The sequence below is a fragment of the Tyto alba genome, unplaced genomic scaffold (assembly GCF_018691265.1).
Source record: "Tyto alba isolate M040663 unplaced genomic scaffold, T.alba_DEE_v4.0 Super-Scaffold_5, whole genome shotgun sequence".
NCBI classification, from domain to species: domain Eukaryota; kingdom Metazoa; phylum Chordata; class Aves; order Strigiformes; family Tytonidae; genus Tyto; species Tyto alba.
In genome coordinates, this window is record NW_024881326.1 from 24431939 (window position 1) to 24458523 (window position 26585).

The 26585-nt window shown below is 38.5% G+C and overlaps 1 protein-coding gene across 3 annotated transcripts; it reads left to right on the forward strand.

Moving 5' to 3' along the window:
* The first annotated feature begins 86 nt into the window (after positions 1 to 86).
* On the forward strand, positions 87 to 26568 carry OGT (O-linked N-acetylglucosamine (GlcNAc) transferase). 3 transcript variants are annotated; one of them, XM_042807406.1, is made up of 22 exons: positions 87 to 334; positions 3964 to 4144; positions 5292 to 5535; positions 7059 to 7127; positions 10122 to 10238; positions 11608 to 11687; positions 13121 to 13316; positions 13550 to 13690; positions 13927 to 14027; positions 14223 to 14376; positions 14480 to 14581; positions 14848 to 15027; positions 16263 to 16421; positions 18130 to 18219; positions 20257 to 20382; positions 21124 to 21294; positions 21415 to 21531; positions 21611 to 21778; positions 23797 to 23949; positions 24419 to 24671; positions 24835 to 24958; positions 25533 to 26568. In XM_042807406.1, the coding sequence occupies exons 1-22, from the start codon at positions 298 to 300 to the stop codon at positions 25705 to 25707; spliced, it is 3138 nt and encodes a 1045-aa protein (XP_042663340.1). In that variant the 5' UTR covers positions 87 to 297; the 3' UTR covers positions 25708 to 26568. The 3 variants fall into 3 exon arrangements, with proteins under 3 accessions (XP_042663340.1, XP_042663341.1, XP_042663342.1); XM_042807407.1 differs by having other exon boundaries at positions 89 to 334; positions 3994 to 4144; XM_042807408.1 differs by lacking the exons at positions 87 to 334; positions 3964 to 4144; positions 5292 to 5535 and adding an exon at positions 8762 to 8906.
* Positions 26569 to 26585: the final 17 nt, after the last annotated feature.

Genomic DNA, 26585 nt, shown 5'->3' on the forward strand with positions numbered 1-26585 from the left:
AGGCGATGGCCGGCCGGAGGGCGGGGCTGGTGGATGCAGACGGAGGTAGTGCCGGTAGGGACCCATCCGCCGCACAGGGGCGCCGTGAGGCTCCGCCCGGACTACTTGCCGGAGGGAGCTAGTTCCGGTGGCAGCCATTCGGCGCTTCGCTGCATCCGCCATTTCGGGAGCCGGCGACTCAGCGCATTGGGACCGTGGGCGCCTCGACCTTGCGCCGCCCGCCTTATTGGAGCGGGCCTCTCCGCACCTGCGGCCCTTCCGCTGCCTCCACCGGCCCCTCGCCGGCCTCCTTTCCCGATGGCGACCTCCGTGGGCAACGTGGCTGACAGCACAGGTACCGTGGCCTGCCGCGCGGGGACGGGCGCGCCGGCAGCCAGCAGCGCCCGGCTCGGCGGGGGCCGGGCTCTTCCCCCGCCCGGGGCCGCGCTCGCTGCGCGCCGGGCCCCGCTCCCGGCGGAACTTTCCAGAAGCGGCGGTCTCGGCGAGGCGGTGGCTCCCGCAGCGGCCCTGCCGCCTTTGTGCTGGTCGCCCCCTCGCCCTTTGTGGGCTGCCGGCGGGCCCGGGGTCGTCCCTCGGCGGGCTCCGGCCGGCGTTGCCCGGCTGCAGCTTGTGAGCCTCTCCTGAAGCGGCACGGCGCATTAGTGCGGTGTTCTCTTATTGCTATATTTATCCGAGTATCAGGTGACTGCGTTTTTGTAGAGGACAAAGCAGGGTAAAAACCTGACCCAAAACGTACGTTGACCGGTCCAGAATCTTTCACTGTACTTAAGGAGTGGGTCTTCTGTGGCATAACCGACAAATAAAGTGCTTTTCTGGACCGGAAGATAGCGTGCTCTATCTAAGAAAGATCCAGTCCTACATTTAACTCACACATCCAGAACTTGAGGGATGGAGGAGAGAGGAAGAGAAACCTCGCTTTCCCTGTAGAGGAAGAAAAGTATTGTGCTTAATGAAAGGGTGAAAGCACAGCTTTATCCCCCAGATTTTTGAGGGGTTCTGTAATCAGAGAGAAGGAAAAGTATGAAAAGCTGAGACTACGTTTGGGAATAGTAGGAAAAATACGGGGTCTATGGAGAAAGAAATGATGTAGCAAGACAGAGATAGGAATATAAAAGGAAATCTTAAAGATACAGCAGCGGACATAGAGAGGCTAAGTGCTGCAATACGGTGTTTTGTTGCTTCTCTAATCAGCAGTGCAGCATTCTCTTGCAGCCTTGATTTTTAGGGGTGAAAAGAGCACGTGCACTCTTGGGGAGAGTCTGGTGCTCTCCATCACCAGATGGAGGTGGCAACTGCTTCTGTCTGGGCCTAGATTTTATCTAAGTGTAAGGTTGAGCACGAGCATATGGTAAGTGCTTAGCATGTTATTTCTAGGGATAAAATGGCTTTGGGTACATTTGTGATAGTTCTGTGGGGGTTTTTATTTTTCATGTATTCTGTAGAAGTCACAGGAAGGGTCATTGTCACAGCATGTACTAGACTTTTCCAAGGTCGTAGGCAAATTGTGTAGCACAAGTTAGCCTAGGTACATAAATCCATGTATGTAAGACTTGATGGGGGATTCTTCTGGCTATGACTCTTCACTACAGTTATTTTCTTTAGATATGGATTCAGTGAGCAATGTGGCTGTGTTATGGATTCTTTGAGTTGTAGAGCTTTTCTTTCAGTCAGCTTTTAATAGAAAGTTTAGCTCATTTTGAACTTTGTGATATAGCTGTCCACTTCCTGCTTTTCAATGAACTTCTCAAGGATCATTGCTAAAGTACTTGTTTGGAGGTAGATGACTAGCTGTTGGACTGATTGGTTTGCTATATCTCTTCTGGGGGGAGGAAGGGGGGTGTTTTGTGAAGAGAATTGATAAATGAAAGAAAATGTTAGTGTTTCACTTATTTTGTTGCTTTTGCTAGTGTTTCTTATTCCCATGTGTTTTTATGAGTAGTCATAAGAATTTAAGTCTGGACTTTTGTGTCTGTTGTTGTGTGGGGTGGTTTTGTTTTGTTTTGGTTTTTAATTAGTTTTGAAATGTAGTAACTAATAACATCACTGAAATTTATTTGAAGAAGAAATCACTCCGTTAGGTCCATGGGACATGCGCTTCCTCTATCCAGCTTCCCTGTGTTCGTGCCACCAGCAGGCCTTGAAATAACACACACTGCCAGAGGGGCTAAACCTGTGTGGCTGTTAATGGCAGGAGGGGAGAGTGAGGAACAGCATGTTGGTACTCCAGTGTCATTGTTCCTGTCAGCACCTCGGCCTTTCCCAAACGATGCTGTCGTTTTTATGTTGAATAACAGTGGTAGCTGTTTATTGCCAGTAGGTGTAACCAATTTTCTCCTTAGTGAGGGTTTGGAAAACTGTTAAGATGGGATCCTAGAAAACAGGGATCTAATCTGGATTACAATACTTGTTTAGTAATTTGTCAAGTATCTGAAAGGGACTAGTTTTGCTAGTTCAGATTTACTGTGAAACAGTTAAAGTTTTTAGCACTGACAGAGACAACATGCTATCTGGAAAACCAATCTTAAAGATTGCAAACACTGCACGATGTGACTATCTTCAAAACATACTAGTGCTAAAAAAGCAATTTTGAAAATAGTTATATCAATCCCAATTTCATAAAATAAAAGCTAGTCACTCTACCTAATCTTTTTGTGATTATTTTCATATCTTTGAAATTTTCTCACAAAAGAATTAGTCTCAGAGGATTCCTGTAGTACGTTACTGCAAAAAATATGTGTACTCAGATATTGAGGTGCTTCCTTGTATTAGGAAGGTTTTACCTGTTTCAGTTACATCCAGAATTTATCTGTTTCATTTAAATTAAAAACTGTAACACTCTGTAGGTCCAGATGGGAAGTGTCTCATGAATGTAATTAAGTGATTTGTAATTCTAGATGTAATTCCAGAGTACTGGAAATGCTGGACTTCAGGAGGAAAAATAAGAGATGTTTGCAGTAATCAAACCTTTCAGTAGTAAGGGTCATTGGTATAAAGGCAGAATTTGAAGGCTTACATGTCCTTCTAGGATGAACAGTTGTGCTTTTTTCCACGCTGCACTTGTTTATATTTTAATACAGAGCCGTGCTTTGTACGAAATTCTATTTACTTTTCACACTTAAGATGTTTTGTCTAAAACAGGTTGTGTTTTATTTAAGTACTTTGTTCTCCTTAATTGTATCTTAAATTCTAAAAATTGTTTTTTCACTCCATTCCACCTAAGCCTCCAGAAGCAGTAACTGCTTTCCCGTACCCTGTTTAACGGTTCCTTCCGCTTGCATAATCATTGAAGTGTGTGTTTGTCTCTCATCAGATGTTGTTCTAAGGCCAATCTTTTTTTTCTGTAAAGGAATTTTTACTCATTATAGAGAATGTAGGAGTATAGAGGATTCAAGGAATGTTACACATGGCTTTTTTTTTTTTTTTTTTTTCCTTAAAGGACTTTCAGTACTGGCACAGCAAAACTTCCTTATGTTTAAGTCCTTTGAAGTTTTTGTCTGCTGTCCTTCCTTTCCCTATTAAGTTTTTAGGAATTGTTTTTAATACTACAAAGCATATGATTTACAGTCTTGGGGGAGAGTGAGGAGAGTCATTGTTCTGTTAGCAGCACTTCTACTGTTATGAACCAGAGTACAGTTCTCTGGAATCTCCTTAAATATATTTCACATTAATGGAAAGTGATCGACTTACAAATATTCACAGTCATTACAGTCTGCATATTTCCTGTTATTAGCTGATGAAGTCGTGGACTAGTGCAGATAATGTTAGAAACATCATAGTAATAAATTGGGGCATGAAGATCTGAGAGTTCAAACTGTCACGTGCTGTAGTGTTTTATGTAATTTCAAACATTTTCATCCTTCAGTTGTGTATACTTTTTTTCACATTGTTTTGTTTTGGTTTTTGTTTTGTTCCCATTATCTAACTTTTTGTTTTCCCCCCTTAAATGTTTTGGTGATTCTCCAGAACCAACGAAACGTATGCTTTCCTTCCAAGGGTTAGCGGAGTTGGCTCATCGTGAGTATCAGGCAGGAGACTTTGAAGCAGCAGAGAGACACTGCATGCAGCTTTGGAGACAAGAGCCTGATAATACTGGTGTGCTTTTATTACTATCGTCCATTCACTTCCAGTGTCGCAGATTGGACAGGTAGGAGCCTTGAGGTGTTCTGTGAAGCTTTCTTTACAGTTTGCACCTGTAATTGTACTGAACATAGCTGACAGAAGTTCTATTCTAGCACTGATTTTTTTTATCACTGAATGCAAATACTGACTTAACTTCATGGCAGCAGTAAGGACTGGTCAAAAATAATGTTCTTCCTTTATGAAGTTTGTTAGAGTAAGAGAAATACAAATTGGAACTGCTAGCTTTACAACCAAAAATAGATCTTGCAATTATTCTCATGTTATTTTCATATTGTACATGTTAATATTGGAGTGTCAGCCACACTTGTGTGTACTGGAGATATTACTGAAGGTATTTACATGCATAAACAAAGGCTTTTGTTTATTTATCCTGCCTGCAGTGTGGGGGTTTGTGTTTTGTTTTGTTTTTTGGTTTGTTTGGTTTTTGTTTGTGGTTTTTTTTGTTGTTGTTTTTTGGTTTTTTTTTTTTTGTTTTTTTTTTTTTTTAATAAGTTGCAAGACTGACTGCTATGAAATGGCATGATTAGTTAAGGATCTTTGTAATCTGAAAGCTGTGTCTCATCTTTCTGCTTGCCTGTTCCTAATTTTGCTTTCTGTACCTCAGGCATTTTGAACTTTACATGTTCTAGATGTAAATCTGTGTGTGCTGGTGAAGGAAGTAAGAACTTTTGACTGAGATTTATTTTATATAGGCTTCTGAATGAAGTTGTAATAACAACTCAGCTATGGGGAAATAAAATAGGGGAGGATGCAGCAGAATTTTACAACTACATATGCTAGCTATGTCCTGCTTCTTGAAAGGAGTATGCAGTGGAACATTGCTTTAAAGTATACAGATGTTGGAAGAGGCCTCACAGGATTTCTGGATTTCTGTAGCGTTTTCTTCAAGTGCATTGAGTTCACATTTGGTGAGGTGATTTGAACCCTGCTGATGGTAAATGAGAGTTGTCTTCAGTAGAATCTAAAATATGAACAGGGGAGATGATAGGAGAAGCTAAACATACGACACAGTTCTGTAAGTCCAGTTTTGTTGGCTGTATGTTTGGCTCACTTAAGCATGAATGTTCATGAAGTAACTAGGTAAACAGGCAAACACTGAAATTCAAGGGTGGTGTTTTATTTTTTTAGCTAACTTGTCTAATTTTCTCCAGGTCTGCTCACTTCAGCACTTTGGCTATTAAACAGAACCCACTGTTGGCCGAAGCCTACTCGAACCTAGGCAATGTGTACAAGGAACGCGGACAGCTACAAGAAGCAATTGAACATTACAGACATGCACTACGCCTCAAACCAGATTTCATTGACGGATATATTAATTTGGCTGCTGCGCTGGTAGCTGCAGGTGATATGGAAGGAGCAGTACAGGCATATGTATCTGCCCTTCAGTACAACCCTGTAAGTAACACTTTATTTTATAGAACTACTCCATATTTTACTACTGTCCCAGGACATGCAAATAGCATGCTTCAGAGAAGGTACAAGTGATAACCCTTCCCTCTAGCCTGTACATCATAAACTTAATGATCTGCTTAATACTTTTCTTAAGGATCTTTGAAAGACTTCTGTCACAGAAAGTTTTATATTGTAATATAGTAAGGGCTGCTGGTTGTGTACTTATCTGTATTGCTGAGATAACAAAAAATAAGGAATTGATTTTGGTTTTTTTTTTTTTTCTCAAGTCAGAGGTTTCAGTGAATAACCTCATATTTAGCTTTGTGTGCTTTAAGAGGCAGTATTATTACAGTGAAAGAATCACTACTCAGACTTGAATGTGAGACCTTGAAAAATCATCAGGTATTATTTTGTTATGAAATCAGAAAGTTCATGGTGATGAGAGTTGCCTTGGTTAGATTTCCACTGTGGGCTGGTTTACAGAAGCACCATTTTTATGTTTTATAGGATGAAACTGAGTATCTGTCTATAAGTGACTCATAAAATAGATCTGGTGTTTGGATTTTTGGTTGTAGCTGTCTTGAATTGTCATTTTTATTAAAGAGTGTATCAGACTACTACCTTCTGTTTATTTTGCATTGTACTCAATTTGTACAGTGCTACTCGGCATGATGAAGGTATCTGCTTGCTATTTGGTCATACTTTCTGTCAAAAAATACTTAAAATGTGGCATTGGTCTGGTGTGCATATAATCTTTGTCCTATGGAAAATCAAATGTAAACTGGATCCACAGGAGGAGGAATCTTGTTTTGCTGTGTTCTTCAGCCTAGGTGAACTTGTCTAACTTACTATGCTAAGTGATGTGACTAGTAGAGTTCATGCACTGGTTAGAAATACTTCAAGATGGTGTTTTCTTACAGGAGTTGGGTTTTATTTATGTTAGAAACTTCTTTTGTTAGTGTTGACAAAAATGTTCCGGTTCTGTGTGGTCTTTACTGCTACATAATGCAGTTGCAGCCTGTGCTGTGGTTACAAATGAAGGAACAAAAACACATGGCAAGGTTGTTGAAAATGTATGGATTAGTGGCAAAACCAGAGAAAAACTGCTTTGGGAATACAGGAAGCAAAATCATTATATATAATTTATTTAAATGCCATAACAGCAGTGATTTAATTTAAGAATACAGGTTCGCAGTCTTACTTTAAAAAGAGGGGGGGAGGGGGACTTCAAATACTTATGTATGGCAAAAGAACTTAATCTGCTTGTTGGAGTGGCATTTGTTTTTTGTTTTCTTTTATATTTCTGTATAAAGAGGAATTGTATGAAATATTTTTTTTCTTAATTTCTACTTCTTTAGTTATATTTTTACAGTGCTAAAATCAGTAAGACTATCTCTTAGCTCAAGAAAGATAATTTACATTTTAAAATAAGCTGTAGAGACTGGGATGTTACTTTGCAAGTTCTCTGTGAAGACCTTTGGGGTGTCTGAAGTCCTGAAGCTGATGGTGTGACTTTGATTTTTCAGGACTTGTACTGTGTTCGTAGTGACCTGGGGAACCTGCTCAAAGCCCTGGGTCGCTTGGAAGAAGCCAAGGTAGGTGTTGGGTAGAATACATGTAAACGTCACTGTTCTGAAAATTTGAACTTTGCACCGAGTCTTCAAATCTGCGTTGATCTACAGACAGTCTGAGAAACTGCTGAAAACTGAAGGCACTGAAACACCCTAGAGTAGTTGCAGGGCAAGATATGGCATGTCCATGTTTAAAAGGTGGTTTAAGTCAAGAAATGGAACATTACCAAGCCTTTCTGCTGAACTAGACTATCTGATACCATTCTGAAGTATTGGGCAGGGGCTCCATCATGCTCTTACCTGGAAATAAGTAACAGTCCTTCAAATCTGAGGCTTGCCTGCTGGTGCCAAGCAGAGAGCCTCTGGTTAGCTCAAGATACCTGTACGATGCAGGTGCTATTGAAAATGCTGCTCTTCTAAAGTCCTTTGTGGCTTGTAAGTGGAGAAGAAACTTATCTAAATGTTACCTTGTAATATGGGCTTTTAAAGATTTTTATTCTTTTAACTTTTCCCTTCCCTTGAATAGTGGAAGAAAGGCTAGTAACTGATCAATAGCTGCAGTATGCGAACCCCCCTGAATATCTTTTCTTCATGTCTTCCCTCCCCCCTCCCCCAAAATAAAGAAATCGAAAGGACAAAGCTGGTTTGTTTGGGAAATGAACTGATCGAAAGAAAACTTGCTGTAGTGGAAAGGTGGCTTCTAGCAGTCTTGTGTTTCCTAAACTGAGAATTCGAACACCAAGATGAGTTTAAAATTCTTGGCGTGTTAAAACTTGGATTGCACAAAGAAATCGTCTTGTTACAAGCCACCTTACGCGTCCGCGCTGCAGGGGTGAGGAGTGTGGAGAAATCAGAAACACTCTGGACTCCACATCTGTCACTCCAAGCCCCACGCGCATGCTAAAAAGTGGAGTGTATGAACAGCGTAGCTGTCTGTTTGGCTGCAGCACCATTTGGGGAGGGTTATAATCTTTACGGGGTTGTGGGAGTGCAGGTTCAAAGTTCATTATTTTTTTGATTTCTCTTAACAACTTGGATGTGCATACCATCCCAGGGCAGCCTAATTGATTTGGTCAGATCCAGGTTGAAAGTATTTTGTAGCAGCATGTATAGTTCAAACAGTCTTTGAGACACTTGGTTCTCAGCCCACCAAGCGGACAGCTAACATGAATTGCACTTCACTGCAGCTTTAGTGTGACTGGTATAGGCCAAGACACTGCGCCTGCCTTAGGTTGCTGACTTCTTTGTTTCAGAGCTCTGGAGACACCTAGTTTGAAAGTGTTATTCCGTTTTGTGAGAACTTAATAAATGAGGGAAAACATCTTGAGTAAATTGCAATGTGTTTCTTTGGTTATCAGTCCATTTGAAAGATCAAGCCAGCAGATTCCTTACAGTTTGAACTAAAATTTAATTTCTTTGTAGATATTTCGGAGCCTTTCTTCCAAAAAAAAAAAAAAAAAAAAATGTCCCTGCTGTATACAGTTGCCCTGATTAACCCTCTCCCTTCTGCATGTCTCCCTTGTTACAGACAGATTGTCCTCATTCCCATGTGTTAAGACATATCCAAAAAAATGCAATTGCTTTGTTGAACTCTTACTAATGATCTTGTTTTATTTTCTCTCTTGTTTTTGGTTTTTCACCACTGATATTGTATTTAGAAGGTTTCAGGTGGGTGAAACCTCCTATTCCATGCGTAAGGTGCCTCGCTGAAGGGAGCTCGAGGCCTGGATCTAGGGCAGACACACACCTCCTCCTCCTCTTCCAGCAAGGAACGCACCGAAAAGTCACATGATGAGAAATATGGTAACGGGTTTGTAACTGCCACAGCAAAACCATTTACCTCCATGCCTGAATCTTCTGTCTTGTGGCTTCAGAAACAGCTTAAAATATTTAATTACAAGCAAGTAATGTAAGAATATTTTATACTAGTAGCCACAAATTCTTTCAAAGAAATAAAGTAAAAGTAAATTAAAATATTTTTGTAAAGAAATAATTGGAGATAGTTAATAGTAAAAGCTTCTAACTCTTCTGGTTGTTCATTTTTTTCCTTTTTTCTTCTTTGTTTGGATTGCAGCGTTCTGCTCTTCTGATGATGCGCTGTGATCCTGCAGTAGCGCAAAGGCTGCGCAGCGGTAACGCGCATTGCGTGCGATTAAGCCCTCGTGAACGGTTGATTAGATGATTAATCTTTGATTGGGTGACTGCCCAAGCTCCAGGCTGCAGCCTTTTGGATAAAATTGGGTTGTAACATATTTAGAGTCCAGACATCAAATTTAATATGTGAGTTTCTGTATGGGCCTGTCTGGTAGATTAATGATTCTGGTTGGCCGTTCACTGATGTAGGGGCGATCAATATAGCAAAGCAGTTCGCAGCGATAGCGTGGCGCCGTGCTGTTTAGGTTGCGCAGCGATTTCTTGCGCTTGCATTACAGGGACCTAAACCTTCATGCAATCCTGTCATTTGAGGTTTTGAAGCTGCAGATATTTGAAGAAACTGGGAAACAAGATACGAGCTGGGTGTATCGTCTCACTTAAGGACAGTTAAAACCGAAGAAAGGCTTCATCTTTTTCAGTAGTTTTTCTGATTTTTTTTTTTTTTTTTTTTAAGTAATTTCTATCTGTTTTAGAATATTTCACAGTTTAATAATTTTATTTCATGGTGAAGGTGTTTTTTACACAGTAAATGTTTTCGTTTTATGCTCTTAAGGGTGGCAGTTATTTCTGCTGAACTACCTGAATGATTTCTGTGGTGACCTGGTGTCCAAAGGCGTGTGTTAATTTGTTATCAGCATAACTGAAAAATGGTGGGCTTGCACCTGGGTTTTGGTTTGCGCTGGCGCAGGATCAACAGCAGTTTGCAGCGCATTAGTTTTGGCGCAAGCTAGCCTATACTGCAGGGTCACTTTTGGCTGGTTAGAGAAGGCATACTAACAATATTTTTTTCTCTTTTTTTTTTTTTTTTTTCTTTTTACAAATATTCCCCTTCCCTCTGTATTTCTCTTCTTTAACTGTTCCAAGGCCTGTTACTTAAAAGCAATTGAGACTCAACCAAACTTTGCAGTGGCTTGGAGTAATCTTGGCTGTGTTTTCAATGCCCAAGGAGAAATTTGGCTTGCAATTCATCACTTTGAAAAGGTAACAATTTAAGCCACTCAGTTTGACTGCTGGATTTTAATGTACATGCAGTTGCCTGCTTGTAGGTGATAGAAATATTTTGATCAACAGAGAACTTTTTATGATCCTATTAACATCCTATGTTGATTTTTTGGTTTAGTTTTGTTTTTTTTTTTTTTTTTTTTTACTTTCTGACGTTTCAGACTGCCTGTATGCCTTTAGGGAGATATGTTTAGAATTGCCCTAAGGACTCATATGTGAAATATAAGGAAATTCATTAAGTTGTTTTACAATCCTTTTCTGGAATAAATTTTTAAAAAATGTAATATGGTGGGAATAATGTTTTGCATGTTTTGTGTGTGAGAGGGAGAAACAACTTTCTGCTTAAAATAATTTTTTGTTGTGATTTTGTTTCAGGTATTACTGTTCTTTGAGTAACTGAGAACAATTTTAAGTGACACACTAACTCCTCTTCTCCAGGGGTATTTTTTGCCACTGTTGTTTCAGGCTTCTCTAGATTAGTCTAATTAACTAGTTGTCTGATACCTTCTAGTTATTATCTAGTTATCATCTTAATTCAGTTTGTACAAATCTTTAAAGTTTCTAAAGAGACCTGAGATTTGATTTAAGTGGTGGACAGTTTCTCCCTGATATTTTTGGCTTAAGATCTACAAAAATAATTTTAACTGCTTTGGATTTTTCGGGGGGATCTGTGTCTAGTTCGTGATAGGTTATAAAGTGTTTTAATTTGGAAATAATGGTTCCCATGACAAAAACTGTAAGACCTGTCAGATACTCACATGTAGCTTATCACTGCATCTTCTTTAAATTTATTGGTTCTTAAGTTTTTTCCATTTTATTAGTTTTGAAGGGAATGAAAATGTTTTCTTCTAGTTAAAAATGGCTACTGAATTTTCCTTACACACGATGCATTTGCTCTTTTCTTGCTCTTGTGAAATGGTCTTTATTTCCATGGGCTGCTAGTTTTAAAATACTGTCTGTCTTCGCAGTAGATAAAGGATATGGTTCGGGTTTTGGTGGTTTTCTCCCCTAAAAGCAAATGAAAGACAACATAGCATGCGTAGTCAGGCGTGTTAAGTATGAACAACCTAACATTAAGTAAATGTTTAACGCTTTATTCTGCAGTAGTTGCAACTGACTAGGTAAGCAAATGAATACATTCAAAGATGGTGCATGCTGTCATTTCTGCAGATAAATAACTTTGATGCTCTGTGATTGATTTCTGTAACTTAAGTTTTCCTTCCTTACTCTGTTACCGATAAAGTCTTAGATGCTTACAGAACGGGTTTGTCAAATTGAAAAGAACAACAACAACAAACCAAGAAAATTGTATTAATGCTCAAAACTGTTACTTCAAAAATATTTTCAGGCTGTAACACTTGACCCAAATTTTTTGGATGCTTACATCAATCTGGGAAATGTCCTGAAGGAGGCAAGGATATTTGACAGGTAAGCAGATAAGTACTGTTGCTGTGTTGGTGGCCTGTGAGATGCATCAAGATATAAATTAGGTTCTGTGTATAAAATCTCTTTGGACACTATAGCAAAGACTTTTGCTGTAAGCTAAGCAAGCAAATGGCCTTGAAATGCATACAGAGCAGGTTACTGGGATTAAAAAAAAAAAAAAAATTCCTGTGGAATGTATTCCTTAATGTTACTTTCCTGTACTTTATAAAACGTTAAAAATGAGAGTTTCTGAAAGTATTGACAAAAATAGGTTTCAAATTAAGGCTGGGAACAGGTGAAGATAAGATGCCTGAGAAAGGCACGAACCTTTGTGTTCTTTCTTTTTATTACGTGATTCAGGATGTGATCTTCAAGTGCGTCTCTTTCAAAATTTTCCTTGTATATGAGACAAGCTAAGATGCTGAAATTCAGCTAAGCATCTGATTGAATATTTTGTATTTGTTATGTGTTGGCATCATGTTTTTGAATGCATTTCAGTACTGGTGCTGTCTTTTTGAACTAATTTGTTTTGAGACCTCTGATCTGATAACATGAATCTTGTTTCTGGAAAAAGATCCAGGCTGTACTGTTTATATGCAGTGTACCATATTGCATCTATTAATTGGATTATAATTTCTTGGTAGCTGTGGTTTATGGCTCCAAATTTAACAAAAGCTTGCAGGAAACAGGTAATTATTGTAACTAGTTGCCTAGCACACAGTGCAAATCATTCAATGTTTTCTATTTTAACCACAAATTAATGGGCTGAACAGGCTTATGTTTCCTCATCATTTTAGACATGACTGTTTTGAGAATTTGCTTAAGATGTATATTGCTGTGATTTTTCTAGAAATTAGATTTGAATACATCAGTCATTTATATAGTGCTATAGGAGCATATAATTTAAACATCTCACTTTTGAACAAAGTGAAGTTTGAAGTATAACTAAAACATGATACATGTGTTAGGTTAGCAGCAAGAATAAAGACGTGTAATAGTATGATACTGTTTATATCATAATTGAATAATAAACCGAAAAAAAAATGGATCAAAGATCTCATGCTTATTCTAGTAATGAAGAGTGTTTAAAAAAAAGTAGACGGAAGCTTTACTTTTATTCCAGAAGACTTACACTGATCACTGTACAGTGTCAGGTAGGAGGAAAACATTCCTGTTTTATGAAGTATTTCTTCTAGTCTGCCTGTCATTACAGAATTCAGCATAGTTTTAAAATAACACGAATAATAATAACTTGTCCCTTATTGGGCTTCTAATTCGGGCAATACTCTTCTATGTTTTCAGCAACATCTTACAGGACAAATTTGAGTGTGTTAATAAGACCCATCCCTTGAAGTTTGTTTCTTTTTGTGTAGGTCGGTTTTATGATTAAGTTGCTGCTTTGTGGATGACTGTGTACCTTCTCTTTCTTGTTACAGAGCTGTAGCAGCTTATCTGCGAGCCTTGAGTTTGAGTCCAAATCATGCAGTCGTGCACGGCAACCTTGCCTGTGTGTATTATGAGCAAGGACTAATAGATCTAGCAATAGACACCTACAGGAGGGCTATTGAACTACAACCCCACTTTCCTGATGCCTATTGTAACTTGGCCAACGCATTGAAGGAGAAAGGCAGTGTAAGGAGTACTTTTTTCCTTTCTAAAATATTTAAAAGTACAGTGAATGTTTATTTTAGACACCAGGTGTCACTAGCTTTATTAAGATGTGATACCACTCTCATTCAGTTAGTCATAAGAATAATTCAGGAGACCGCTACCTTGAACGTGTTAGAAGTGATTGTATAGTGACTTCTCATAAATAGTGCTGTTACAGGAAATATCACTGTATTAAATGTATCCCTTTTTTGAAGGTGGTAGAAGCAGAAGAATGCTACAATACAGCTCTTCGACTTTGTCCCACTCATGCGGATTCCCTCAACAATCTAGCAAACATCAAACGAGAGCAGGGCAATATTGAGGAAGCTGTCCGTCTTTATCGGAAGGCTCTTGAGGTACAGTTGAATGTGGTGAGGGAGAGGTGGAGAATTAAACTTGGGAATGTGTAATATGGCATAGGTTGTTTTTTTTCCCTCTTTGTTTGTAACTGGAGGAAAGTCTGCTCAGAGACCTGAGTCATATAAAAAGAAGAGTAAACAAATGTACAAGTTGTTTGGTTTTTTGGTTTTCTTTTTTCATATGGTCTACTTGGGACATTGGGGAGACAGATTCTACTCCTTTTTTCTTCCAGGTGTTTCCAGAGTTTGCTGCTGCGCATTCAAATTTAGCAAGTGTCCTGCAACAGCAAGGAAAGTTACAGGAAGCTCTGATGCATTACAAAGAGGCTATTAGGTAAATGGATGCTATCTGTAATAATGCCAGCCTTTCATAACAGGAAAGTGCCATAGATTTGTACAGAAAGTGACTTACAGTAGCATATTTTAATTCAGATAGTTGCTTTGCAAACCGAAAAGTCTGGGTATGGGTATGGTTTCTTACCGGAGGAGGAGATTTTATTGTTCATCACATACTATCTTTATTTCTCAGAATCAGCCCCACATTTGCAGATGCTTACTCTAATATGGGAAACACTTTGAAGGAGATGCAGGATGTCCAAGGAGCTCTGCAGTGCTACACTCGTGCCATTCAGATAAATCCAGCTTTTGCTGATGCCCACAGTAACCTGGCCTCTATTCACAAGGTAGCACATGCAAATGATTCACTCTTTAGAGTATGGTGGGGCACTGTGAGTACTTTCCCATAGTATATTTTTATCTGCTGAACTCATTTCTGTGTCTTTATAGGATTCAGGGAATATACCAGAAGCCATTGCCTCTTACCGCACTGCTCTGAAACTGAAACCTGATTTCCCAGATGCCTACTGCAACTTGGCTCACTGTTTGCAGGTGAGGAAGATGGTACTTTGATTGCAATTCTTAAGATTGCTCTGAAGCAAATACTAAGCTTGATCACATCAACCAATCACTAATTTAAATGTAAAGAGTTGACGTAAGTCTTAAAGCAGAATATAAGATTATACAGTTACCAACAGTAATTACTGAAATTCTCACTTCTATTTTTGGTAGAAGCATTAGTCTTAACTTGTGAAATACCTGATACAGATCAAAAGATGCAGTTGTCCTAATATTCTTTTAATTTTTCCTTTTTCTAGATTGTCTGTGACTGGACAGACTATGATGAAAGAATGAAGAAGCTGGTTAGCATCGTAGCTGATCAGCTGGAGAAAAACAGACTGCCTTCTGTCCACCCACATCATAGCATGCTGTATCCCCTTTCTCACAGTTTTAGGAAGGCTATTGCCGAGAGACATGGAAATCTGTGTTTGGATAAGGTAGGAAGCTTTATACAGGCCAATTGTGATTGAAGTACTTTGGTTTTGTCTGTTCCTACTGAAAATCTAATACTCACATAGTTAGTATCAGCCTTTGTAAGGTTTCAGAGTCACTGACCTGTAGAGAGGTGGGACATAGCGTTACTCATTTTGCAAAGTACATGTGAGGGGCATTTGGGAAAATTAAAGTGAGTAAATTATTTTTTCCTGAGAGCAAAACAGGTCCGGGTAGCACTGTGATAGTATTTCTCAAAATCTGGTCCTTTCCAGCATCCTGAATCTTGCCTCTAGTGAATCCTTGATGGAACCTGTAAGCTTTGGCTTTGATTGAGTCTGGGATTTCCAAATGCACTCACTTCAGTGGTGATGGCAGCAATGTTACAGAGGTGGTGCATCACAGTAGGAAGTATTTGAATATTCATTTTGATTTTGTATTGGAGCATTGTGTGTACAGTAGAATAGATTCTTCCCAAAATGTATCTTTTGCTGTACTTAATTATCTGTGTGCCATTTCCATGAGACCGCCCAGCACCTCAAGCTGCCAATATGCAGTTGATGGCAAGTTGTTTAACTAAAACTTGATGCAACTTCTTTTCAACCAGAGAGTCATGCTGTTAGTGCTTGTGAATGTTGAGACAGACTGCTTGAGCAGGTTGCCAATTACAACTGAAGATGTTGTCAGCTAGTGGAAGGGTCTGGTTAGCTAATGTAAAGAACTTCAGAAGATAACAGTTTTCAAACTGGCTTGTCTTAATAGCCCAGTAATCCTGTCAGTGGTAGTGGCTACAGGCTGATATCTGGGGAAGATGGTGACCATAAGAACAGAAAGCATGCAGTGATGCTTCACAGGAGTACTCTTCTGGTCACGTCATGTATGGCTTGTAGTTTGAGAACCTCCTGGTCGTAGTGGCGTGGCATCCGTATATTTAATAACTGGGGTGAAATACTTAAAAAATAAACTGGTAGAAAATCAGAAATAACAACTTGCGGTAGTGACGTCTGCCTTTATTTGGCTGAATGCATGTATGTGACATGCTGTAACAGTTTGTGGACATTACACTTGGCTCCAGTGGAATATATAATATGCAGGTTTGAAACAACAGATGCCCACAGACCATTTATTTGAATGTGGGATAAGGCTAATTCTACAAACTCAGGGGGTTTTCTTGTCCCTCTCTTCAGCATTTTGTTTTGGTTCCTGAGCTTATAAATAGTTGTGTATGTTTTGTTGACAGATTAACGTTCTTCACAAGCCACCATATGAACATCCCAAGGATTTGAAGGCCAGTGAAGGTCGACTTCGTATTGGCTATGTGAGCTCTGATTTTGGAAACCATCCAACCTCACACTTAATGCAGTCAATCCCAGGCATGCATAACCCAGACAAATTTGAGGTAAAAATATAAATGGCATACTTAAAGCTTTAAATATATCTGTAAGTAGCACTTTCATTTTCTTGGTGCAGGTAGGTAAAATAGAGAAGGGCAAATTTTTGTTGTTAGGGTTTTGTGGTTTTGGTGTGTGTGGGTTTGGTATTTTTTGCTTTGGCTTTTTTTTTTTTTTTTTTTTTTTTTTTTTTTGTTAGTGGGCTTTTTTTTTTTTAATGGGTTAAAGAGTTCTCCAGCCTGAGTCATCCTCCTATACCAATATGAAGTGTTATTTAGAAGGTAGACGAATTAGATACCTGTCCTTAGAATTACAGTAGATAGGATTTGTGGCCCCTGGAAAACTTTTTATAAGCTTCAGGTGTTGTTCTTTGAGCAGTTATGTTTTAACATCAAGCTACTGCTGCCTGGTTACTTCTGATTTACAGATATGCATCTGTTTTTTTGTTCATGATCTGCTGCAGGTTTTTTTTGCAAGTATTTTTCTCTGACATACCTGAGTCACAAACATCAACTTCAGATTGGTCTGGCTACTGCTTTTTCAAAAGGAAATTGCATACTACACTTTCTCCTGAAGGAGTGTATACAATTTAGCAATGCTAAAGACAGTCATGTCTATATTTATTTGGGTATCATGTTAAGGGATTGAGGCTGTAAATGTAATTCCCAGTTATGTTACTTACTCCATAACTATGACTATGTCACAGTTTTGAGCTCCTGTTTTCCAGGACATGAGAATTTGCTTATCTTTATAAAGGGTTGTAAATCTTTCCTTCTTGCAAAACTAGTTTTTATTAATCTTTTTTTGGTTGGTTGGTTTGTTTTGGTTTGGGTTTTGGGATTTTTTCCCCTACCTTCTTGCTTTTTACTGGTTACAAAGTCTTTGTAGTCTCAAATCCTTGTGGCAAAGCTGTATGCTTGCACTGTTATCATAAGTGTGACAGTGAAGCAGGTTTTTTCATGAAACAATTAAATTGGTGGTCTGAGTACATGGAGTGTGGGAAAAATATAGCATTTAACCTTGAGTCAGCTCATGACAAAGGAACTTTTTCTGGGTTTATAAAGCTCTACAGAGATTAATTTAAATACTATGTAGAAGTTATCTGTTATTTTACTAAAACCATCCTTTTGTCCTGCAAGATAATAAAGTCTCTGCATATTGGTTCTGTATGTGCTAGGTTAGCTACAGATGCCTATTTCCATAATCTGTCAACCTTGAGTTTCTCAGGTACCTTTGCAGTTTCTTAATTGGAGAGACTTGTCACTGTTTAAAGAATCTGTTAAAAAGCTTTCTCAAGGCTTAGCTTGTCTGTTCAACCTCAGTGTTGATTATGATTCTCACTAATTATGAATTTAAAGGTGTCTTGTAAAATTCTTAGAGAACTTAATGCTTATACAAATCCATTTGTTAACATCATTTTACCCTGCACTGGTGATAACATTATATATGTGTCTATGCAAGTTGCGGTGCCATACAGTAGCATAAGAACTCAGTCAAACTAGGGCCTTGTGTAAATGTGTCAAATGCCCAATGCCCCCTTTTTTGGAGTTCTTTCTCAACTGGTGAATGCCACACAAATAAATATAATATAATTTGTATTAGCTAGATGTAGTTTTGCTAATGTAATTTAAAATTGCAATACTGTATGTTTTATAGCAGTGTTATTTTCTTGGCAAGTTGTTGCAGATACTCAATTTTTGGTGTTTCGTATTCTAGGTGTTCTGTTACGCTCTGAGTCCTGATGATGGTACAAATTTCCGCGTGAAAGTGATGGCTGAAGCAAATCATTTCATTGATTTATCTCAGGTAAGGTTTTTTGATGCATTAAGCTAAATAAAGGAGATCAGCCTGTAGTTTGAGATTCTCAGTTGCAATAATTTCTTGAATTATGCTGGTATTAATCCTGAGAATTTTGGAGTTTGTAGATGTTTTGGTGTTAATACCTTACTTGGGATGCAGTGGTGATTGCATGACTTGTGTGATTATGTATTCTATTTATATGTATTTATAAGTATATAGATCTATAAATACATATGTCTATATATTATTTATAAAGTAATATTAGCAATATTGAATAACTGCTCCATTAGGTCTTAAGATTATAGTCATGTCCAGATGTCATGGATAAGTCAAGATGCCACAACTGCAAATATATTTAAGCTTGCTTTACTTCAGTGAATCAGGACAAAGGCTTAATGATTAATGGGGAAATTTTGCCCCTCTGTGAAAAGGCTGTTTTTATGATATTTACAGGTGGTTGTGGTTTTGTTTCTTTGGTTTTTTAAGTTCCATGTGAAAACTGATTGTGGTTTCAGTATACACAGAATTCAGGAAGTTACACTATCTCAAGATAACTGGCAAAATCCTAAAGCAGCATGGGACAATCAGTGTATATTAGTAATGGAACTGGATTGGCACCTGGACAGTCCCAGATGAGGTGATAGACAAAACTTGCATGTAGTTTTTAAACTCATTGTGTTATTCAGAACCTGCTCTCATAAGTAAAAATGCTAAATTGTTGTCAGCAGAATTGCTCTTTGAAATGGATTTTTCAAAGTTCATGTTTTTAAAATGTTCTTTTAGAATAATGAGCTTCAGTTATGCTTGCAGAAAGCTGGCTGTCCCATCTCTGTCCTGTCTTTCCCCCCACACCAACTTTTGCTGCTGTAGATGTTGAAAGCCCTGGGTCATAGGAAAACAGGGCAGCAATTTCATATTTGTTGTGGAACTTCACAACTATCTAGGAAAAATTTTCTTTGCTCAGAGAGATAATATATGTGTTCTTATTTAAAATTATTGAGGCATCAAACTCCTATTTTTAGGTTACAATGCAACTCTTAGGAATTTGTACAAGAGGGTCAAACAAGTAGAAACGGTTTGTGTAACTTAATGAAAGTGAAACTAAGGTGGGAACTTGTTGCCTAGTCAGAGATATAACTGCGTATGTGCATGTGTTTATCCTGTTATAAAATGTGATGTAGCTTTCCCTTTTTACAAAAGTGATGTACTCTTACGTTACATAGAAATTGTACAGTGAGTCAGCATTAGAAGTAGCTGCAGAGGAGTTAATTGGCTTACTTTTGATCTTCAGTTTGAAGTAATTTCTCTATATTACCTTAGTTTGGGAATCTATGACTTGCTCTACATAAGCTTTGATGATTAACTGGCTTTAATGGAGTGGTGGTGGTGGGTCTGTTCTGGTTTGTTTAGCCTCTGTTTCTAGTCATTGGTTTTTGTTTTACTGCTACTGAACTAGAGACATCTATCAAATATTTTTTTATCTGCTTGTAGGTTATGACTAATGATTCTTGGAATTTAAAACTGTTGAAAATTGTTTACCTTTCAGTATCGGACAGGAAGAGACACATGGTAGTTTCCAAGGCTTTCCTATTCTTCTTGAAAGTCATTGGTAATACCATGTGTGAAGTTCCACTCTTCTTTGATTTTGATCTAGCCAAGAGCTAAAGCAGTTTCAGTGTTTCTTTTGTGGTCCATTTGTGATGTTTTTCTGCATGAATTTCCAAGCTTGGCAATGCTAGGTATCACGCCTCTTATTTGAACGTGCAGAGGCAATCTTCAAGTACCACAGTTAAAATTTCTGTCAGCAACTGCTTCAACTGTCTAGCAAACTTACGTTTTTCTTGGCTTCAACAGGGGGTTTTTTGATTGAGTCGAGGACCTATAACTCTGTAAAACCAGGAGTAATGGGATTTAAAACTCACCTAAATTAAATTATGTAGTTGACATTTATCCCTTGGTACACTGATGACTAACCACATTTATTACTGAATGAATGAAAACAAAAATAACTTGTATTTATTTACGTCTTTATGTATTCTTCAGATACCATGTAATGGAAAAGCAGCAGACCGCATCCATCAGGATGGGATACACATTCTCATTAATATGAATGGTTACACCAAAGGAGCCCGAAATGAATTATTTGCCCTGAGACCAGCACCTATTCAGGTAATTAAGTTAGAGGGCTCTGTATCTCCAAAAAACCACTTGTGAGTAGGAAGAGGTTTTTTTTCTTCTTCTGGCAGAGTGGAAAAAACATCGAATGTTGATCATTAAGTGAGAGAGACTTTTTAGGGCTTAGCATATATGAGACAAATAGGATCATTCTGTTGAAGCAGAGTAGCTTGGGTTTTCTTATGGGCATTATGTCCTGAAAGAGAACTGAATTCTATGAGGTTCCTGGACACCACTGGCTTTCTTGCATTAGTGAGAACGAAGAAGGGTTATTTGAAGCAGTTGTAGAAATGGGTTGTTGCGTTTTAATCCCTTTAGGCTTAGTGAAATGCTAGTTAGTATAAGTCAGAATCAATGTCTAAGTTATTTCTTTGACTACAGATTTTATAAAATGGCTGTGGAAAGAGAATGGGAGAAGCCTGAATCAGAATCACGCTAGGCTACAGCAGTTGTCTCAGCCAAGAGAGGCTGTAATCGCTGATAGTATTCTAGATATAGCTGCACGTAGTTAGATACTTTGGCCTTTTGCTTGAAGGATCAGTTTTGGAACATCCTTAAACTGTTCACTGTTTCAGTAGTGAAAGTTTGGAGTTAGAGGTGGCTTTTCAGTTGATAAAGCACAAGAAGGAACTTTGAATCTGTAGGTGGAAAATGTAACTTAAAATGTGTTGATTTTTAACTTCCTTTATTTTTGCAATGCACCTGGGACTGGAGCCTTGCTTTCTTGTTTTTTAGGCAATGTGGTTAGGGTATCCTGGAACCAGTGGGGCATTGTTCATGGATTATATCATCACAGATAAAGAAACTTCCCCAGTTGAGGTGGCTGAGCAGTATTCAGAGAAATTAGCCTACATGCCAAACACTTTCTTTATTGGGGACCATGCCAACATGTTCCCCCATCTGAAGGTACGTAGGAAGCTAGGGCAAGAAAAGTACTTGTTTTCCATAGCTGTCTTTATAAATGATACTTAGTATAGTACTTGGTAAGGGATCTTGTAACTCTTTTAAAACTTTTGTTTTTAACAGAAAAAAGCAGTCATTGATTTCAAGTCCAATGGTCATATTTATGATAACAGAATTGTTTTGAATGGCATTGACTTGAAGGCTTTCCTTGACAGCCTCCCTGATGTCAAGATTGTTAAGGTGAGAGCTACTCCTTTGTGTGTTCAGTGTTAGGGACTCAAGCTAGTACTTTCTCTCATGCTTATGTGATTTATCTTAGATGAAGTGTCCTGACAGCTGTGACAATGCAGATGGCAATGCTGCCCTCAGTATGCCCGTCATTCCTATGAACACAATTGCAGAAGCTGTGATTGAGATGATTAATCGTGGGCAAATTCAGATAACTATCAATGGATTCAACATCAGTAATGGGTTAGCAACTACTCAGGTGAGGCACTTGAAGATGCTTATGTTACATCTGTATGTTTTAACATAACAAGGAAAAAATCTCCAAGCAAATGTCTATCTTCTGCTATGTTTATTGGTTTAGTTCTCATACTGAAGGAGACTCACAGATGTGTTCATAAGCCACAGATGTACTGGAAGATGATCTTTCCCCTCAAAGATAGAGGGGTTCTATCAAGAGGTATCTAAGGTCCAAAGAAATTTAATCTTGTTTTGTGAAGATGACACTTGGTTGGTCAGAATTTGAAGGAAAGGTTTGCTCATTGCCAGCAGCCTACGGAGCATTTGTGAGCTGTTACAAAATTTCAGTTGTGTTTTTCTTTGGAAAAAAAAATTCTGGGTAATACAGGCAAAGTTATTCCACTGTATCTCAACAGTATTTATTCAACTCCTTGCATCTTTCTGAGCTATGCAGTATACCACCTCTCAGTGCTTAATAGTTCATGGGATTTTGGTGATAGTGACAGTTACTGATTTTGTTTAATACCTCTTCCTTTGCAGAACAGTTCTTCCTTTTTAGAAGTACCATATTTTGACATTGGCATAACTCTTGACTCCTGAATTTTTTTCAGTTTAGAGTTCTTCAGGAGACTCTTCTATGACATTTTATGAGACCTCTTACTATCACTGCTCTATCCATTATCTTATGCCTTGGCTTCTCTTTATGAGTTTGTTTGTTCACAACTGAGACTTTCCTTTCAGTTGGTAATAGGTTATGTCTTAGTTTGGTCAGTAAGCTTATTAGCATTTTTTTCTGAAGTTACTGTCCCCTAAGAATAATAGAGAATTCTTGTCTTGACACTCCACCACCAAGATGAAACAATCTAAGCTCTGTTGGTATATTTTTAAAACAGGATTTCTATCTCTTGGTCACACTAATATAACCCTTCTTTGTGCTTTATTCTAATTTGACACCAGCTACTTTTGGGTATAGGTCGACGAGAACTGTTCACTGGGTTTTTGAGGTCTCCTCAGTCACCTGGATAAGTAGCACTTCTACCAACTTCTGTAGAACTAGATTATCTTGTGCATCTTCTAATGGAGTCAGTGACAGTGAGTCATTGTCATTTACTTAAAATTTGTCAACAGTATGCTTATTTTGGCTGGCTGCACTGCCACTGAGCTAAATTAAAAAAAAAAAAAAAATATATATATATACAGAAAAAGGCTCTAAGTACGTGTTTTGCTCTGTCTGTCTTTGATCCTACCATTGCCTCTTACTATTAAAAAAAAATAATTAAAAATCATTTTTCCATTTTACTAATCATCAGGATTATTGCATTATAGTGATTATCCCAATTTCATCTTCTGTTGCTTTTATGAGCATATTCCTATTCTTTGTGAAGGCTGTAAGATCCATTATTTTTGAGGTCCATTAATAACTCTTCTAGTCTGATTTTCAGCATTTCACATTATTGCATTTTCAGCTAGTTCCTTGTAGTCTATTGGTTACATATTAGTCTGTATCTTCAGCCTTGATTATTTGTTCTGTGCCTATTGTCTTTTATCTTAAAAAACCCAAATCACTAAACAACAGAACAAAAACCATAAACTACAAAAGCCCCTTTGCTTTCTGAATACTTTTTTTATTCTTCCCTGAAGTCTTACTTTCATTTTTGGTCTCAAGGAAATGAAGCGACCGTAAGGAGGGAAGGAGTCCATATGTAACGCCTCTTTGTATGATTCTTCTTTCCAATTGTTCCAGTTAATTGGAATTTCAGGGAGATACATTAGGGCATGAAAACGCCCAGTGTTTTGTGCCTTGGTAGTTGCAACATAGTGTCATTCACAAGTGTGTAGGCATACCAGTTAAATTATTGTTATTGGTAAGTACACAATTTTGTTTCATATAATAAACCCAAAGATACGCTTACAGTAACTTACAATGCTAACAGACGTTGCAGTGTTTCTCAGGACAATTTGACCAGGCATGGTCTTAGTTCTTCAATTTCAGTGTTCCAGTAGCTTTTTTTTTTTGTTTGTTTTTTTTGTTTTCTTTAGATTAACAACAAAGCAGCAACTGGTGAAGAAGTCCCACGGACTATAATTGTTACTACCCGTTCTCAATATGGCTTACCAGAGGATGCTGTTGTATACTGTAACTTTAATCAGCTGTATAAGATTGATCCTTCCACTTTACAGATGTGGGCTAATGTGAGTATCTATATCTAACATGAAAACTAAGGTCAGACTTGTGGAACATAGCTGTTCTGTTCAGGTTAGCATAAACTGCATGCAAGTTAACACTGTGGAAAACATTGACTCTGATCCGTTTGAATCCTTACAATGCTCATGTTGCAGGACTTAGTGTTAATGGAATATAGAAATTTATAGACTGATTTCAACTCACATCTGTGCTTCTAGCCAGTGAAAAATTACATATTGGGCAGCATAAGTATGCTGGTACTCCATTGTGAAGTAAGTTTTGGTCTTCCCTAGTCTGCACAATTAAGTCATAAGTAGTCTTGGCGGTTGGTAGATGGATAGATACATCTGGGCACGAGTATCAAGGTCCAGTATTGAATGATTATGCCTTTCACTCATTTTGGTATGTGGTAGTTTCTTGTTCGGAAGAGGAAATGTTTCTGACCAAACTTCATTTGCTTCTTTATTTTTGTTACAGATCCTAAAAAGAGTTCCGAACAGTGTGCTGTGGCTGCTACGTTTCCCAGCTGTAGGTGAACCCAATATTCAGCAATATGCACAAAACTTAGGTCTTTCCCAAAGCCGAATCATCTTTTCTCCTGTTGCCCCCAAAGAAGAACATGTGAGGAGAGGGCAGTTGGCTGATGTTTGTCTAGACACTCCGCTTTGCAATGGGCACACAACTGGGATGGATGTACTCTGGGCAGGGACTCCAATGGTCACTATGCCAGGTAACGCAGTGGGGAACCTATACAGAATGGTTTGCATATTAATTTCTTAATAACGAACAGCAAGCCCAACAGTCTTCCTTGTCTCTTATAGAGGCACAAGGAAAATAACTCGTGCTCTGCAATATGTTACTTGATAAGCTTACTACTCTTTTTTTATTTACAGGCGAGACTCTTGCATCACGAGTTGCTGCCTCCCAGCTTACTTGCCTGGGTTGTCTTGAGCTCATTGCAAAAAGTAGACAGGAATATGAGGATATTGCTGTGAAACTGGGAACTGATCTGGAATAGTAAGCAAACTTGTACTGTGTATTGTGGTAACATCAGGAATGTAAAGTGCTGTCTTTGGGCACAGTGCTAAGACTTAGCAATAGTTCTAATCTTGCAGATACTTTAAAATAGCTAGGCAATTCTCATCTAGAGATTTCTTGTCTTGCAGTTAACTCAGCTTCATGCTTTTACAGTAGACTTAACAGCTCTCCCAGCTGAGTAACAATGCTACCTGTTCTGAAGAAATTGCTCATGTACAGGCTCTTACCTGGTAAAGAGTGCAATATAGTTCACCTTTTGTTCTTTTTATATTGAAGATCGAGCAGTTTGTTACTTACTGCAAGTTAATATCACGCTGTAAAAAGTTACGGCAGTTCAGATAATGCAACAAGTTGATGTGTTCATGTTGCAGCTCTTCTGAGTTGAAGTGATTGTGCTAGTCTCTATCAGAAATGATGAGGGGATGAAACAGCAGTATGAGTTTGGTGGAACCGGGGGAGCAGTTCTAGGTTAGCTGAAAATAGTAGGTTTCAAAGTAAACAGTATTATGAAGTGTTTGTAACCTCTCATGACTGCTTTTAACTCTTTTTGTAGCCTGAAAAAAGTACGTGGCAAAGTCTGGAAGCAGAGAATATCCAGTCCTTTGTTCAACACAAAACAATACACAATGGACCTGGAGCGGCTTTATCTTCAGATGTGGGATCACTATGCTGCTGGCAACAAACCAGACCACATGATTAAGCCAGTAGAGGCCAGTGAGTCTGCATGAAGGGAGAGTGTCTGTGTGCCCACCCAGAACTCTTCAGGAACTGAGCCTCTCAAACAGTTCTGCAGAGATGATGAGCTAAAAACTGTGCATTTCTACTTAATCTGCCTGGTACTCTATGGCTGAAGTAATACATGATGGTGATTAAAGCACACCCAGACTTATTTCTTGCATGATAGGGGAAGACTCAATGGAGCCTGGCATCCTTTTATTCCATGAGGAATTTGAATGGGATTATGCCGTGTACATGTGAGCCCGTGTGTATGAGTGATGTAGTGATTGCTGGGAGAAGTTTGAACTGCCCAACCAATTATGATTTCATGGATTGATTTAACCTTATTATGAATCCTTTTATGTGGATTAGGAATTGGAGCATTTTAACATTTGGTTTTGGGTATTCCAGTTGGTATACGCATGGTTCTCCCATGACAAGATTTCCAGCTAGCGAGTGTTGCTCCCTGCATTAATTTCTAAACTGTGTGGACTGAAAGGGCATATTTGCTGGTGTAGTCTTTTTTTATAGGTTTTATAAACCACTTGAGCCTATATCAGCCTTTTAATGTTTGACCTCTGTTTTGGAGCTCTCTGTAAGGTGTTGATTTAGATAAGGACTTCGGGTTTTTTGTTTTGTTTTTAAGCTTCTCCGATAACTCAGCTAATTGGCTTCATAATGGCAGCTCCTATTCTGTTGAAAAACCAAATTTGATTTGAAATTAATCTTCTCCACAGGTGTTCGAGGTAAACACAAACTGGTGCCAAATACAGATCTTTCAGGAATGATTGTTCATTATGTATAGAGTCACAGTCCTAGGTGCTGTAGAAAAGACTTCAAACAAAAAATAAAGCTTTGGTTTGCCAGTTTGACTGATTTGACCAGTGTT

Coding starts and splice junctions, on each gene's coding strand:
- OGT (XM_042807406.1), top strand. CDS start 298: ATGGCGACCTCCGTGGGCAACGTGGCTGACAGCACAG. Junction 5,536..7,058: donor CTGCCCTTCAGTACAACCCT/GTAAGTAACACT, acceptor TTGATTTTTCAG/GACTTGTACTGTGTTCGTAG. Junction 21,295..21,414: donor ACATGTTCCCCCATCTGAAG/GTACGTAGGAAG, acceptor TGTTTTTAACAG/AAAAAAGCAGTCATTGATTT.